The following is a 17,099-nucleotide window of genomic DNA, read 5'->3' on the forward strand; positions in this document are numbered from 1 at the left end:
CACCCCCAAGTCGACCACCACCTCCCGCCCCCCGTCCCCAAACCAGTAGTTGAACTCGCAACAACTTACGCTTGCGAGCCCCCCCCCCCCCCCGCTCTACAGCCGAACCGCCTTGTCAAGAGGCGCTGCAAATGGGTAAGCCCCTTTTTATACAAGCGAAGTTACTGAATGTGCGTATGCAATTTTTCCTTCTTCTCTCAAACAATTCCGACAGATGGACCACGATCCTCGCAACCCGGCATACATCGCCGCGCAGAGCCCCCTGGCCGAGACCGTCGCGGACTTTTGGCAGGTTCGTCGCCAGCTCCGGCGTCGTCGCTCCGCGCGGACCGCTTCCCGGCGGGGGAGAACGGGGAGGGGGCATCACGGCGTCGTTGTCCGGCGTGTAACGTCACCGGCATAACGGGACATGCCGGTCACTTTGTCGAGTTGCGAGGTTTTGCGGCGACATCGCGAAACAAAAAGGTTGCGTGTGGTCTCGGCGGCCTCGTGCCTGGTTATAAGTAAAAGGTTGATGTTATCAGCAATTAAAATGTGTGATAATTATGCTAATGATAGTATCCCTAACGCACTACGGTGGACGCATAACGTGCTTCAATGCGTTACGCAGTCTGCTGCTGTACGCACGTACGTACGTCGAACTCCTTTCGCACCGTACGTAGCCAACCGTGCTCATTGTAGGTGCGGGATTGAGAGTGCGAGTGGAATTAATCTTGGCTGTGTCTCGCGCAATGGAGTCGATGGACTTCGGCCCGGTCTATTCTTTGTTCGGCACTTTAAATTCGGCCGAGTTCCAGCGCTTGAGGATTTAAAACATCGGTTGGACAGACACCCGGGGGCTCACCCGAAGCCCTCTTGCCTTGGGCCAGCTTAGACCTCGACATTGGCATCGAGCTTCTGAACAACATTGCTGCTTCTTTTTTTTATACCGACGTGAATTTACCGAAAGAACCAAAGAGTATGGATTCCTGCAGTCACGAAAGCTTTAAATCAGGATTGCTGCTTCTGCTGCCATAGGACAGAATCTGGTTTGCTCCAGGTGTCCAGGGTTGCGAGATGTTAACGACCTCGCCCGGTATACAGGAGGTGGTGGGTTGGATCCCAACCCTGACGCCTCTTGTATATTAATAGTTTGCGTGTCTCTCTCTCTCCCCGTGGTCGCATTGGATTTTTTTTCTCCGGGTCCTCTGGTTTTTCCCTCCACATTTGTAATCAATGTGCGTTTAGAGTATTTTGCTGCTGTACATTTCCACGTGATAAGCCACTTCGTTGAGCTATCATTTGTGATAGCCAGGGGTCACTTCTGAAAAAAAAGCTACATAACTCGGTGGTGCCTTACCTGGTAAAATATAAAAATGGTTTAGTTTGAGTTGAGCTTATTGTGCCTATGGTACGATTGCCATCAACTTGTGGTGAGAGATTGTTTTGTGTTCGTTTGCAAAATCAGAATAAGCGTTTGAGCGCACCGACGATGTTGTGTCTGGTCTGCGCTGGCTTCCAGTAAGATTTCGCATCCAGTATAAGTTAGCCACTCTGGTCTATAGAACTTTGCATGGTCTTGGACCAATGTACGTGCGGGCCCGACTGATCTGTCACACGCCTGGGGTTGAAACCCAACGACGACTCTCCCAGCCTCGGCTCTTGCGCTGGACGCTGGGTAAGGGGTCGGGGCCTTCTCAAGCGTTGCCCCAAGGATCCGGGAATGCCTTTCTGGCACGCTCCGAGCCTCCGTGCGTTTTAGAATGGGAGTGCAAGACTCTTTTCTCGTGGCTTTCACTTAAACATCACTGCATTGTCTTTGAATTTTATTTTAGGGTGCAATGTCTTGATAGCCCCCTTGTTGAGTAGAGGCGATTTCACATTGAAACTAAATATGGTTTATGTTGCGGCAGATGGTGTGGGAGAGCAGCTGTGTGGTGATCGTGATGCTCTCTCCGCTGGAGGAGCAAGGGACGGAGCAGTGCTTTCGCTACTGGCCCGAGGACGGCTCCCGCCTCTACCACATCTACGAGGTGAGCCAGTCGCCACAGCCGCGGTGGTGGTGAGCAATGTTGGTGGTGAGCGGTGGTGACGATGATTGACAGCGACAGTGGTGGTGAAGGCTATCGGACAACTATCCCTCCCCCCTCTTCCCTCCCCCCTCCCCCCTTCCCCCCCCTCTCCCTTCCCCCCATCTCCTCCCCCCATCCCCTCCCTCTGTCTCCCCCCCCCGCCGCCACCTGTTCCCGCAGGTGAACCTCGTTTCGGAGCACGTGTGGTGTGACGATTTCCTGGTGCGCAGCCTCTACCTGAAGAACACCCAGACGGGCGAAACCCGCACGCTCACGCAATTCCACTTCCTCACCTGGCCCGAGCACGGCGTGCCACCCTCCGCCCGCTCGCTCCTCGACCTCCGCAGGTCCCCCCTTGCACCCCCCATCCCCCCAAAGCACCAGAATCGTGATTGTGTGGGGAAGGCGGTTGACCATACTTCACCGCGGTGTGATCAGTGTCGTGTGTGCTACACGGGAACCCCCTGTCCAGGACAGGATGGCTCCTCGGGCCTACGACATTCACGGTCTTCTTTGATGGCGAGGAAGCGCCCCGTTGAAGAATCAAACCGAGACCCGTAGACTCGCATAGAGACCCGTAGACTCGCACAGAGATCCATAGACTTGCATAGAGACCCATAGACTCGCACAGAGATCCACGGACTCGCATAGAGATTCATAGACTCGCATAGAGACCTATAGACTCGCACATAGATCCATAGACTCGCATAGATTCCCATAGACTCGCACAGAGATCCACGGACTTGAATAGAGATGCATAGACTCGCATAGAGACCCATAGGCTCGCACAGAGATCCACGGACTTGCATAGAGATTCATCAACTCGCAACTCCCGAGAGAGAACCCGCTTTACGGACGGTCCGAGGCCTCCCAGGCACCTCACTTTTACAAAGTGTCCTTCCCTTCCAGCGACTGCGGGGGGGGGGGGGGGGGGCTGCATCGTCATCGTCGGCGGCGTCGGCGGCAACGGGTGACGCCCGCAAACGTGCCGGCGGCTGATGTCATTTTTGTGATTTGCAACTCGTTTTACGTGTGAAGTTGCATAGTCACAAAAGTGATCATCAGAGGCCTGGGGCCCTGCCAGCAAAGCGTCGACTGGCCGATAATTGATGGCCCAAAGGAGGAGGAGCAAGGAAGGAACCCAAGAGGCGACGACTCCCCTCGCACATCAAGAGAGCTGGGGGACGGCATGCTTCCGTGGTGCAGTTGCGTTTGACCTTCACAGCTCAACGGATTTCTCCAGGAAAAAAGATTCTGATTCCGAGCTCAATGCAGGGTTTAGTCAGAGTGGTCGAGCGGACCCCCATTGGAGGCACCGGATGCGTACGTTGTGTTTTTGTAGGGGGCGCCTACCCTTGTAGTTTACAACTCGAATGTGGGCGACGACGGTAGAGATATGGGGACGGGAGGTTGAGTTGTAGGGAAAACTAAAGGTGTAGCAAGATGAGAGATGGCGACGAGATAGAGGCGAGAGAGCAATTAATGAGCAGTTTTTTTTTATTAATTCATCCCACGTCTGCTTTCGTGACCGGATGTTACGATCCTTAATCGATTCTTTGGGGTCAGATCTCCGCTTATGCGAATTGTGTGTGGCGCACCCTCCGCCACCCGACATGGCCAATTAATGAAGTTATCGCGTGATGAGCAGACACGGCCAACGTATGACTCCGAGGAGATGACACTTAAGCGGTCTGCACAGATGGGGTTTACAAACCTGAATTTCGATTTAAAGCTTTTGTGACTGCAGGGATTCATCTTCTTGGTTCTTTCGGTAAAGTCACGTAGAAGGGAAGTAATAAAATAATAAAAATAAAACATAATAAAATAATTCTCACGACGTTTCGGCCACAACGCAAGCAGCCGTCCTCAGGTGAAGCAACAGGTCTGTCGAGAAGACAGCGTCTGAATGACACGCCCCAGGCCTGAAGCGGCTGCTTGCATTGTGGCCGAAACGTTGTGAGAATTATTTTATTATGTTTTATTTCTTATTATTTTATTACTTCCCTTCTACGTGACTTTACAAACCTGCTTCCTGTACTGCGAGCTCACAGCCCAAGCGGTGTTTTGCGAGTTTAAAAAAACGATTCGCCAACAATTCACCTCTGCGCCGCTCTATCGTCACCAACGTGCAGCAACACGACGCGCCAACAGAAGAACTCATTACCCACATCGATTCCATACCCATCAACACCTGGCAGCTCACCAGCATTGGGTCAAGCAAACCTGACAGGGGGCGCCGCAGTGGCTAGGAGATGTTATCTCCCTCGCCTGGTACGCAGGAGGTCGTGGGTTGGATCCCAAACGTGACGCCCGCTGCTGTATAGTTGGAGTCTGCGTGTTCTCCCCGTGGTCGCGTGGATTTTTTTTCCTCCGGCGGATCCTCCGGTTTTTCCCTCCACGTTTAGAAACGTGCGTTGAGAATATGTGGCTGCTATAAATTTCGATATGAACAAACGTCACTAATTTACCATGTGTGGTGAGGTTGCTTCTGAAACAGAGCTATAGTAGAGCTGAGTGGGCCTTACCTGGTAAAATAAAAATGTGTTTGGTTTAGTTTAGACTCTGCTGATGAAACATTGAATGCCGAAACCAGTCCTCACCTTTAAATATCTGACAGTTCACCGGCAATGGTTCAAGCAAGGTTGACCGGTGACATTTTTGTTTGCTTTCAATGAACCCAATGCTGCTGAAGTGATGCATTCCCCGAAGGCCACGAGGCCGATTGGATTTCTAAAAATAAAAAGAGACCTGTTATAAATATACATCTATATATATATTTTTTAAATGTACGCGGCGGGACCAGACGCGGGAAGGAGGCGTTATTTTGCCCGCTTGTGATGTGGCACCGTGCTTCGCTGAACGTCTCTTTCTGTCCATCTTGTCTTTTGAAGGAAAGTCAACAAGTGCTATCGGGGCCGATCCTGTCCCGTCGTCATGCACTGCAGGTACTGCCCCACGAGCAGCACCGCGGGGGACTGGCGGCGGACGATCGAAGGCGAACACTAAATTAAATACGTGCAACTGCCTGGTTTAACACACGTCGGCTTTCGCGACCATCATGCATTGCGGCGGGGAAACAGACAGCGGCCGCTGCGCGGCGAGACTTCGCTGTGAACAGTTGTCCAGCCAACGTTCCTCCCCCCCCCCTCTTTCTCCACACACCCAGCCGGTGTGCAGAACTAGTAACGTGTTGGCACGTTCTGTTTATCTGACAAACCTTACCGATTGGCTGTCGGGTGGTGGCGGGTTTAATGACGCATTCATTTGACCCCAAACAAATGTCGTTTATGGATACAATTAGCTATTGCCACCCCTACCCCTCCAATCTCTACTCGGCAGACTGCAAGGGAATAAAGTAGACCGATAAGCGTCTCAGTAAAATCTTGATTTGAAGCATTTGTCACTGCAGGAATCCATACTCTTTGGTTCTTTCGGTAAAGTCACGTAGGTAGAAAATAAAATAAAAATAATTAACGACGTTTCGGGCACAACACAAGCGTCCGTCATCAGGTTTTCCCACGGACGCTTGTGCTGCGCCCGAAACGTCGTGATTTATTTTATTTTCTACCTACGTGACTTTACCGAAAGAACCGAAAGAGTACGTCTCAGTGAACATCGACAAAACCCTTGCGGCACGGGGCTGGTCACACATCAGGGAAAGAGCATCTGAGCTCCGATGGGCTATACTCGGGAAGTAAACGTCCGAGAGACGTTTGACGAGCAACCGACTTGATTTTTTTTCATCGCAAAAGCTGCGTTTCGTTTAAAGCGTTCACGATTCAGTTCTGCGAAGGCAAGATCTGAATTTAAAAAGGAAAAAAAAAAATTTCTGCCACACAAATTCTCAGATTCAAAGCTGCGTCATTCTCAGTAGCAAGGGGGAGGGGGGGGATGGTATATAAACAAAAACGACAACTAAAAATCGTTGTGACACGAAGCGGGGCTTAAAAACGCACGTGCCCCCCCCCCACCCCACTTCAAGCCGAGAGCGGCGCGTTCTCTACCGTGCGCGTTTGGACGAGGAGGATGGAGGGAGGAGAGAGGGTTGGGGGTTGCCGGCCATTTGGTCGTTCAGTGCGGCGACGAGAGACGGGCGACGGCCACGGGGGGCACGGCGAGAGAGACTGCGCTGTAACCCGTCGTCACATTTTCTTCCTCTCTACCCCTATCCCTCTCTCTCCCTCTCGCTCCGTCTTTTTTTTGCCGCAGCAACGGTTCTGGCCGGACTGGAACGTACATCCTGATCGACATGGTGTTGAACCGCATGACTAAAGGTGAGGAGGGAGGGAGGGCAGGATGCCCACGCCACCTTGGCAACACGTGAGTGGCGGTGGTGGTGGTGGTGCCGCTCCGGAGCGGCCAGTTCAGCATCACGCAATCGCTCGCATGCGGACGTCTCTTGCAATCGGTTGCGAGCAGCTGCGCAACCGGCTGATCCCGGGTCAAAGATGCCCCTCCGTGTAGCCTTGACAGACTGTTGGGGCAAGCGTCGTTCGCGAGCACCTGCGAAGGCCCGAACGGCACACGAGGGGTTGGTTGGACAGCACCACGCTCGGCCACCTTTGTCTCCCTAGTGTCGATTTTTAGACGCCACACCAGGTACTCATTTGAGGCCGAGTCGACCTAGGGGAGGTCCAGGACCGGTTCAGCCAATCGTCACTTGGTGTTGGCCATGAGCGGGAATCGAACTCGGGTCGCCGGGTTCCTAGCGCAGCGCTAACTGCTGCGTCACCGCTCGCCCCCAGCGGAGACACGGACTCCCACCGTCAAACGTCGATCTGCTCAGCGACGTGTAGCGACACGCGTCGTTCATCACGTGCCGCAGATTTGCGAACTGCGATTGGTCGATAACGATCCTGGCAATAATGCTGGAAGGGCCGTGGCCGAAGCCACGGCCTCGTTGCGCCAATGCTCGTTCAGACGTGGACAAAGCAGTCGCAGGTGGCGATGTTTGTGAGATTGTCAAGAAGGGTTTTTTTTGGTTGTGGATGCGCCTGGACCATTGGCTTTTCCTTTGCGTTCAAAGTGAGCCGTGGACGTTCACCTCCTGTTTGAAGTCCTCAGCCAGGTGGTGGAAATTCCCCATTTCTATGGCAAGGGGGTCCGTATCCATCTATACGACAACCAGAGTTACATAGAGATCCATAGAGTTACACAGAGAGCCACAGAGTTACACAGAGAGCCATAGAGTTACACAGAGAGCCACAGAGTTACACAGAGAGCCATAGAGTTACACAGAGATCCATAGAGTTACACAGAGATCCATAGAGTTACACAGAGATCCATAGAGTTACACAGAGATCCATAGAGTTACACAGAGAGCCACAGAGTTACACAGAGATCCATAGAGTTACACAGATATCCATAGAGTTACACAGAGATCCATAGAGTTACGCAGAGAGTCATGGAGTTACACAGAGTTACACAGAGAGCCACAGAGTTACACAGAGTTACGCAGAGTTACACAGAGTTACACAGAGTTACATAGAGATCCATAGAGTTACACAGAGAGCCACAGAGTTACACAGAGTTACGCAGAGATCCACATAGTTACACAGAGATCCATAGAGTTACACAGAGAGACACATAGTTACACAGAGATCCATAGAGTTACACAGAGATCCATAGAGTTACACAGAGATCCATAGAGTTACACAGAGAGACACATAGTTACACAGAGATCCACAGAGTTACACAGAGATCCATAGAGTTACACAGAGATCCATAGAGTTACACAGAGAGACACATAGTTACACAGAGATCCATAGAGTTACACAGAGATCCATAGAGTTACACAGAGAGCCACAGAGTTACACAGAGAGCCATAGAGTTACGTAGAGAGCCACAGAGTTACACAGAGTTACACAGAGTTACACAGAGTTACATAGAGATCCATAGAGATCCATAGAGTTACATAGAGATCCATAGAGTTACACAGAGAGCCACAGAGTTACACAGAGAGCCATAGAGTTACACAGAGACCCATAGAGTTACACAGAGATCCATAGAGTTACACAGAGATCCATAGAGTTACACAGAGACCCATAGAGTTACACAGAGACCCATAGAGTTGCACAGAGAGCCATAGAGTTACACAGAGTTACACAGAGAGCCACAGAGTTACACAGAGTTACGCAGAGTTACACAGAGTTACACAGAGTTACATAGAGATCCATAGAGTTACACAGAGAGCCACAGAGTTACACAGAGTTACGCAGAGATCCACAGAGTTACATAGAGATCCATAGAGTTACACAGAGTTACACAGAGTTACGCAGAGAGCCACAGAGTTACACAGAGATCCATAGAGTTACACAGAGAGCCACAGAGTTACACAGAGTTACACAGAGTTACACAGAGAGCCATAGAGTTGCACAGAGAGCCATAGAGTTACACAGAGAGCCATAGAGTTACACAGAGTGCCACAGAGTTACACAGAGTTACACAGAGTTACACAGAAAGCCATAGAGTTACACAGAGAGCCATAGAGTTGCACAGAGAGCGATAGAGTTACACAGAGATCCATAGAGTTACAGAGAGATCCACAGAGTTACGTAGAGAGCCACAGAGTTACACAGAGAGCCATAGAGTTACACAGAGATCCATAGAGTTACACAGAGAGCCATGGAGTTACACAGAGATCCATAGAGTTCCACAGAGAGCCATGGAGTTCCACAGAGAGCCGTAGAGCTACACAGAGACTCATAGAGACATACAGAGAGCCATAGAGTTACACAGAGAGCCAGAGTTATGTAGAGAGCCATAGAGTTGTGTAGAGAGCCATAGATTCGAAGACTAACTTTTCTAAATGAGTACATTGACGCGTAATATATTTTTTTAAGTTAAGTGGCCCGATTGTAAGATGGAGTGTGGGGGGGGGGGGGGTTATTTTCTCTCAAATTTATAGAAATATATATATCGACTCGAAACATGGTTGAGACATCTCCACGCAATCCATAGCAATACACAGGAGGTGCTGGGGGGGAGAAGATAGGGGGGGCAGGGCAGGAGTGGGGACTAAAAATCGAAACCAGCAAACAGCAGGAGAGCACACACCCTCGATTATCTTCCAAACCACTGCGGCGATGCATTACGCGAGGCTTAAATCGTGGATTTGGACAGACGGCGGAAAAAACGAGGCATTTGAACCACGTCCCAAAAGTTATGGCGGCTGCCCCCCATGCGACGAACGGATTCTCCGGCTTAATGATGGGCGTTCAGGACGGCAGAGTCATCCATAACGAGAGCGACACACACACGGCAGAGTCATCCATAATGAGAGCGACACACACACACGGCAGGGTCATCCATAACGAGATCTACACACACACACACACACGGCGGGGTCATCCATAACGAGATCTACACACACACACGGCGGGGTCATCCATAACGAGATCTACACACACACACGGCAGAGTCATCCATAACGAGATCTACACACACACACGGCAGAGTCATCCATAACGAGATCCACACACACACGGCAGAGTCATCCATAACGAGATCTACACACACACACGGCAGAGTCATCCATAATGAGATCTACACACACACACGGCAGAGTCATCCATAACGAGATCTACACACACACACGGCAGAGTCATCCATAACGAGATCTACACACACACACGGCAGGGTCATCCATAACGAGATCTACACACACACACGGCAGAGTCATCCATAACGAGATCTACACACACACACGGCAGAGTCATCCATAATGAGATCTACACACACACACACGGCAGAGTCATCCATAACGAGATCTACACACACACACGGCAGGGTCATCCATAACGAGATCTACACACACACACGGCAGAGTCATCCATAACGAGATCTACACACACACACGGCAGGGTCATCCATAACGAGATCTACACACACACACGACAGAGTCATCCATAACGAGATCTACACACACACACGGCAGGGTCATCCATAACGAGATCTACACACACACACACACACGGCAGGGTCATCCATAACGAGATCTACACACACACACGGCAGGGTCATCCATAACGAGATCTACACACACACACACACGGCAGGGTCATCCATAACGAGATCTACACACACACACGGCAAGGTCATCCATAACGAGATCTACACACACACACGGCAGGGTCATCCATAACGAGATCTACACACACACACGGCAGAGTCATCCATGACGAGATCTACACACACACACGGCAGGGTCATCCATAACGAGATCTACACACACACACGGCAGGGTCATCCATAACGAGATCTACACACACACACGGCAGAGTCATCCATAACGAGGTCTACACACACGGCAGAGTCATCCATAACGAGATCTACACAAACATACGGCAGAGTCATCCATAACGAGAGCTACACACACGGCAGGGTCATCCATAACGAGAGCTACACACACACGGCAGGGTCATCCATAACGAGATCTACACACACGCACGGCAGGGTCATCCATAACGAGATCTACACACACACACGGCAGAGTCATCCATGACGAGATCTACACACACACACGGCGGGATCATCCATAACGAGATCTACACACACACACGGCAGGGTCATCCATAACGAGATCTACACACACACACGGCGGGGTCATCCATAACGATATCTACACACACACACACGGCGGGGTCATCCATAACGAGATCTACACACACGCACGGCAGGGTCATCCATAACGAGATCTACACACACGGCAGAGTCATCCATGACGAGATCTACACACACACACGGCGGGATCATCCATAACGAGATCTACACACACACACACGGCAGGGTCATCCATAACGAGATCTACACACACACACGGCAGAGTCATCCATAACGAGGTCTACACACACGGCAGAGTCATCCATAACGAGATCTACACACACACACGGCAGAGTCATCCATAACGAGATCTACACACACACACGGCGGGGTCATCCATAACGATATCTACACACACACACACGGCGGGGTCATCCATAACGAGATCTACACACACACACGCGGCAGGCGAGTGGCGGACCAGGCCCCGGGTGGAGTAATAATGATGCAGGAGGGTGAGATGGAGGGAGACCCACACACCTCCCCCGCCCCCCGGTTTGATTGTGACTCCGTATCGACTGGGGGCGGGCAACAACAACAACATCGACAACGAACACGACAAACCGTTGAACCCTGTAGCTTCTAAACATGAAAGTGAAGTTTGGCTGCCAGTTTGTGTTTGTTTTTGTCTCCAGTCAGTTACCATGCTGAGACCACCAACTATTCGCCCTTGAGAGAGCCCCGGTTTCATAGTGGGCGGCTGAAAGCTGAAGTCAAACCTCAGCTTTTTGTCAACGGTGCCGGCTCTAGCTCTTTGAACTCCGAGCCACCGCGCCGTCAATAGACTTTTCACTTTGTACAACAGCAAACTTTGAATATATATGTGTGTCCGTGTGCGTATGTGTTATAGGGAGCGGTAGTGTAGCGGTTAGCGCGCTGCGCTACGAACATAGCGACCCGGGTTTGATTCCCGCTCATGGCCAACACCAGTGACGATTATCTGAACAGGTCCTGGGCCTCCCCTAGGTCGACTCAGCCTCAAATGAGTACCTGGCGCGATGTGTAAACAAAACCACTAGGGAGACAAATGCAGCCGGGCGTGGCGTTGGCCACCCACCCCCTAGGTCGACTAGGGGATCTTTGTGTACACACAAAGACAAATATCCTCCATATAGCCTGTAACAGACTGTAGAGGCAAGTGCTGTTAAGCGAGCACCTATGAAGGCCGGAACGGCACACGAGGAGGTGGGTGGCCAGCACCACGCCCGTGGCAATGTTTTCACACACCAGGTACTCAATTGACGCCGAGTCGACCTAGGGGAGGTCCAACTACCGATTCAGATCATCGTCGCCGGTGTTGGCCGTGCGCGGGGATGGAGCTCCGGTCGCCGGGTTCGTAGCGCAGCGCGCTAACCGCTCCCCACGCACACATTTATATACGAGCAGAATGTGTTAAAGCAAGCAAATTTCGGGATAGTTTTAACCGTGTTGTTCTCAGCAGCCAGCCTGTTGTCTGGTAGACAAGTAGTAGGCTCAAGGATTGAAACGTTAGTTTCTTCAAGTGCACAAACTTGGGGACTTTTACCCTCTTATTAATGTATTTCTTTAAATGTAAAACACGGATCCGTTGAGTTGAGCACAGCAGTGGCTTATGAACGATATCGAGGGCCGTGTAAGTAAGGCCTAGTAAGGGGGCGGGGGGGTCACAGGTCCCGTTGAAAGTGCTGCCGGACCACCAGACGCTATTTATCGGCGTGTCCGCCGCCGCTAAGCGTCCACCACCACCACCACCACCGCCACCGCGATCGACGAACCGCGAATCAGTGCGACCACGTGCGGGCGGGTTAGGGTGTGCGAGTGGGAATCTCCCCGTGTAAGTAAAGTAACAAAAAGTAAAAATTTTACATCTTCATTTAAAAACCCGTGCGCGCTACGCACGCCCCGAGGGCGTTTAAACGACGCGGCCCCCGAGATGAAAAAAAGACGCGAGGCCGTGCCGTGGCTCGGGTCGAGCGCTCGGGTCAGCGCAGCAAGCTTCAGCACGCTTCACACGCGCGGCAAGCGGCAAGCGGCGCTTTGTGCTCTCCCTTCAAAGGCGAGGGCGAGCACCTTTCAAATCGCGATTCGATTTTCGATTGGTGGGGGGCGGTCAAAGCGGCGCGCCGCACGTGACCGCCAGAATGAAAGCCTCTTCTCTTGAAACGCGGGGCTTGCCGGCCGAGGGTGGTAAGGGGTGGCTCGGAGGAGAAGCGGAGGAGGGGGCAGGGGGTTAGAGGTATCGCAGCCGGTAACCAGTGAGATTTCCCTGGCTTCAAAGAAAGTCGGGTTTTAGCCGCCCTTAACTAAAACGGGAGTAGGTTCTTGGTGGACGACGAACGATGACAACCAAAACGTTGCAACATTTTGGTGGTTTTCGTGATTTGGCCCAAATTCTTTCTTCTAAAAAAATAAAAAAACATCGTCACCTTTGATCGCCACGTGGTGGGGGCGTCGTGCAGCGGGGGCCCTCTCGTGTGGCCTCGGGGTCGCTTGAAGCGATCGCTCAGAAGCAGTTCGACGACGACACAAAGTCGTCGTGTAGCCAAACATGCGCCGCTGCACCGTCTAATGCGGAGGAGAGCCGACCCCCCCCACCCCGCCCCGTTGCCAGTGCCGGATTATCCTCGTAGCAAAAGTAGCTGCATAATGCTACGGGCCTCGCACTTTCAAGGGCCCCGCACTAAATGCTTTCAAGCCATCAATTCCGGTTCAGTGATTCGGCACTTGCTCTATTACTATAGTACTATACCGCCTTCAACTTTTATGAACGACTGGGCGTTTAAGGTCAGCGATTTGTCGTATTATCTGAGCTGTATAGCAAATTAAAATATACAATTACTTTACCATGCAAGTAAAAAATGTGTTTTAATATTTACGTTTTTTTTATTAGGGCCCCTTTATAACATATGCTACAGGCCCCGCACTAGCTTAATCCGGCACTGCCCGTCACCCCGTACTACCGAGGCTTTGACCGTCGTGCTCGTTGCGCCCATCCTCTCGCCTTCTTTGTCGCTGCAGGAACAAAGGAGATTGACATCGCCGCATCCCTGGAGCACGTCCGAGACCAGCGGCCAAGGATGGTCGAAACCAAGGTACAGCGGTTACGCTCATCGAGCACCACACGCGGTGCGCTTTCGGATGCGCTTCCGCGGCCGTCTGGACCGCCCTTCCGATAATTAGGAATCCATTTCTTTAGAACTGCTTCCCGCCGTTATAGTTTCTTGTGCTTCCCCCGCACCTCCGATCAGCACGCTTGGCTACGTCCGGTGCGAAAGAAGTTCAACGTACGTACATACAATGGGACAGGGAGTGAGGATTACCCACACAGAGATGGAGGTGTTGTCGTTGTGGCGGTGGTGGTGGTGGTGCTCCCCACGTCCTTCTCACCGCCCACCGGATCGTACCAATCTCAAGAGTCGGGGCTTCGTTATTGCAGCTCGTGAGACCCCACGCCGAGCTCAAGCAGCTCCGTTACAAAGACGACCACAGCCCAACAGGGTGGGAGGCAGCGGCAGTTGCAGGAGATCGCAGTTACACAGAGTTACAAAGAGAGCCATAGAGTTACACAGAGATCCATAGAGTTACACAGAGAGCCGTAGAGTTACTCAGAGAGCCGTAGCGTTACTCAGAGAGCCATAGAGTTACACAGAAAGCCGTAGAGTTACTCAGAGAGCCATAGAGTTACACAGAGACACATAGAGTCACACAGAGATCCATAGAGTTAGACCGAGTGCCATAGAGTTACACAGAGAGCCACAGAGTTACACAGACAGCCATAGAGTTACACAGAGAGCCATAGAGTTACACAGAGAGCCATAGAGATACACAGAGAGCCATAGAGTTACTCAGAGAGCCATAGAGTTACACAGAGAGCCATAGAGTTACACAGAGAGCCATAGAGATACACAGAGAGCCATAGAGTTACTCAGAGAGCCATAGAGTTACACAGAGAGCCATGGAGTTACACAGAGATCCATAGAGTTATGTATATGAATTGGTCGTGGGCCCTCCACACCCCCCGCCTCCCCCCCACACCTCCCCCCGAAACAACTGCGCCAACCAGCACCGTGAAGTTATTTCGCTTTCACAGAATTATTTCTGAGCATTGTAATTTAAGCTTCAACATTTTTTCTTACTACTACTGCTGCTAACAAATAAAGACGAATCATACCGCGTGCACATATTTGTCGAATTGGACACAATGTTCGATCGAGGCACTTTGAGCCAAAGCTCAAAGTGCTTCGTACACCAACCTGGACGGGTGACGACCTGGACCAGGTGGGAGCCTGAACGGGTGATGGCCTGAACCGGTGACGGCATGAACCGGTGATGGCCTGAACCGGTGATGGTATGAACCGGTGATGGCCTGAACCGGTAATGGTATGAACCGGTGATGGCCTGAACCGGAGACTGCCTGAACCGGTGACGGCATGAACCGGTGATGGCCTGAACCGGTGATGGTATGAACCGGTGATGGCCTGAACCGGTGATGGTATGAACCGGTGATGGCCTGAACCGGTGACGGCATGAACCGGTGATGACATGAATGGGTGACGATGGCCTGAACCGGTGAAGGCCTGAAACAGGGCGAGAGTCGGAACGTGGTGAGAGCCTTGAGCTGCTGCTTGAAGGTGGATCATTGTGATTGGATGCTGCTGCTGCTGCGTGCGTGCAATGATCATCTCCAACATCCCATTTGTTCATTGCGCCTCGACTTGTACCGCAAGCGGAGGCACGGCACGAACAATAAAACGACGACGAGATGGCGGCCACTTGGGTAGGCCTTCATCCAGCGGCGGGATGGATCGTGGCCGATGAGGACTCGGACGATGAACCGCGAACGATCCTGTGCGTCTGTGCGTCTGTGCGTCTGTGCGTGTTCCAGGAGCAGTTCGCCTTCGCGCTCACCGCCGTGGCCGAGGAGGTCAACGCGATCCTCAGGTCCCTGCAGAAGTGACGGTGCCGGCGGCTGCCTTGGACCGAGAGCGGCCGCTGTCGCCGCCCAGGCGAGCCACGGCCTTCGGGCCGGGGACAGGCGCGGAAGGCGGCAATAAAGAAGAGATGGCAACCGCTGCCGCACGCTGCTGCTGCCACGGCGACACGTCACATCACACGTTTTTGGGGGGCCGGGGTGAAGGGGCGGCGGGGGGGACGGTAGGGAGGGAGGGAGGGGGGCCCCGAAACAGAAGTGATTTTTGAGCACCCCCCCCACCCCCGCTCCCTTCTTCGCCGTTTCAAAGAATTTCGAACATCCGAGTAAGATTGGCAGACGAGACGTCGACGAGAGATGTGGCGCAATGAGAGTGAGCAGTAGACTAAAAGATAGATGCAGCGAGGTGAGAGGTGAGATTAACTCGGGCCGGTTGTATTTAGTTAGGATCTGCATTTCAGCTGACGTTTGATGCACTCCCAAGTATTGTTTGTGAATCTGGATTTTCGCGGCTTTCCGCCACCGCCCGCTCTCAGTTCCCGCCCCGGGTCGCCGGGACTCGCCCAGACCCGTGAAATACGGGGGAGGAGGAGCCGGGGGGGGGGAGGGGGAGTGGGGGGAGGGCTTGCTTTTCGGTGCAGCGACGAATGCGCTACGAGCTTTTGCGTCGGGACTAGGCCCAGAGCCACGCGCACCCAACTCGAGGGCGTGCAGCTGAGTAGGTGTTGCAACATAGAGCCCCCCCCCCTCCCCCCCCTATTACGGGTGTGACTGGTAGTGTTAATTGTGGAATAGTGCTTGCCAACTGCTGTGGAGAATGAAAAAAACTCCGCCCCACCTCCTATGCCCCTGTACCTGAATGCTGGTAAAGACAACTTGTTTATAATTGGTAAAAAAAAAATTGGGTTAAAGGAACAGCCCTACAAGTGCACGCTCACGCCGCTGCTGGCGGAATGGCCTCCACCAGAGGGAGATCAAGAGAGCCCCCCCCCCCACCTCCCCCCTTCGAGAGGTATCTTGGCCTAAGCTTCGCGAGAACGGCGGGGGGCAACCCAGGCTTTTACCCCCAGCCGAGCCCCAGCTGCCGATGGGCCAGGCGTAATGTTTTTGGAAGACTAATTTGACTCGTGGCAATTTGCGTGGAACAAACAAAAAAGCAATGCGCGAAGAGGAATAAATCGAGAGAGACAGACGATGATATGCATCGCGCCGACGCCCTCACCAGCGTTTGAATTCGTTCACTCGTGCATCGATGCAACTTATCGACAGAGTCCGCTTGACAACCGCCAAATCGTCCTCTGTTCATTCATTTCCCCCCAACGCATGGGTTCCCCTATTGCGGATCAATACGGTTGCTATTATTATGATTATTAGTTTTCGACGGCGAACGGAGATGCCCCGTGCATTTATCCGCGGCGTTTTACTTCATTCGTGTAATTATACGCTGTATTTTAGTAAACTAAATATGAATCTATTTTACTACTTGTGTACCAAACAACTTAAACCACTACGGCACAATAAACATAACCGCAATCCTA

At 52.2% G+C, this 17,099-nt stretch overlaps 1 protein-coding gene across 1 annotated transcript in view; it reads left to right on the plus strand.

The window, feature by feature from the left end:
• The window catches only part of LOC144938215 (receptor-type tyrosine-protein phosphatase N2-like), a 193,825-nt gene extending 178,061 nt beyond the window's left edge, over window positions 1-15,764 (plus strand). Inside the window, exons 14-20 of the mRNA XM_078866031.1 lie at window positions 215-292; window positions 1,893-2,012; window positions 2,232-2,398; window positions 4,943-4,996; window positions 6,261-6,325; window positions 13,650-13,723; window positions 15,517-15,764. Coding sequence (XP_078722157.1) covers window positions 215-292; window positions 1,893-2,012; window positions 2,232-2,398; window positions 4,943-4,996; window positions 6,261-6,325; window positions 13,650-13,723; window positions 15,517-15,588 — 630 coding nt within the window. The 3' untranslated portion in view covers window positions 15,589-15,764. The remainder of the gene's footprint in view (window positions 1-214; window positions 293-1,892; window positions 2,013-2,231; window positions 2,399-4,942; window positions 4,997-6,260; window positions 6,326-13,649; window positions 13,724-15,516) is intronic.
• Window positions 15,765-17,099: the final 1,335 nt, after the last annotated feature.

This window comes from Lampetra fluviatilis, chromosome 21, assembly GCF_964198595.1.
Source record: "Lampetra fluviatilis chromosome 21, kcLamFluv1.1, whole genome shotgun sequence".
NCBI lineage: Eukaryota > Metazoa > Chordata > Hyperoartia > Petromyzontiformes > Petromyzontidae > Lampetra > Lampetra fluviatilis.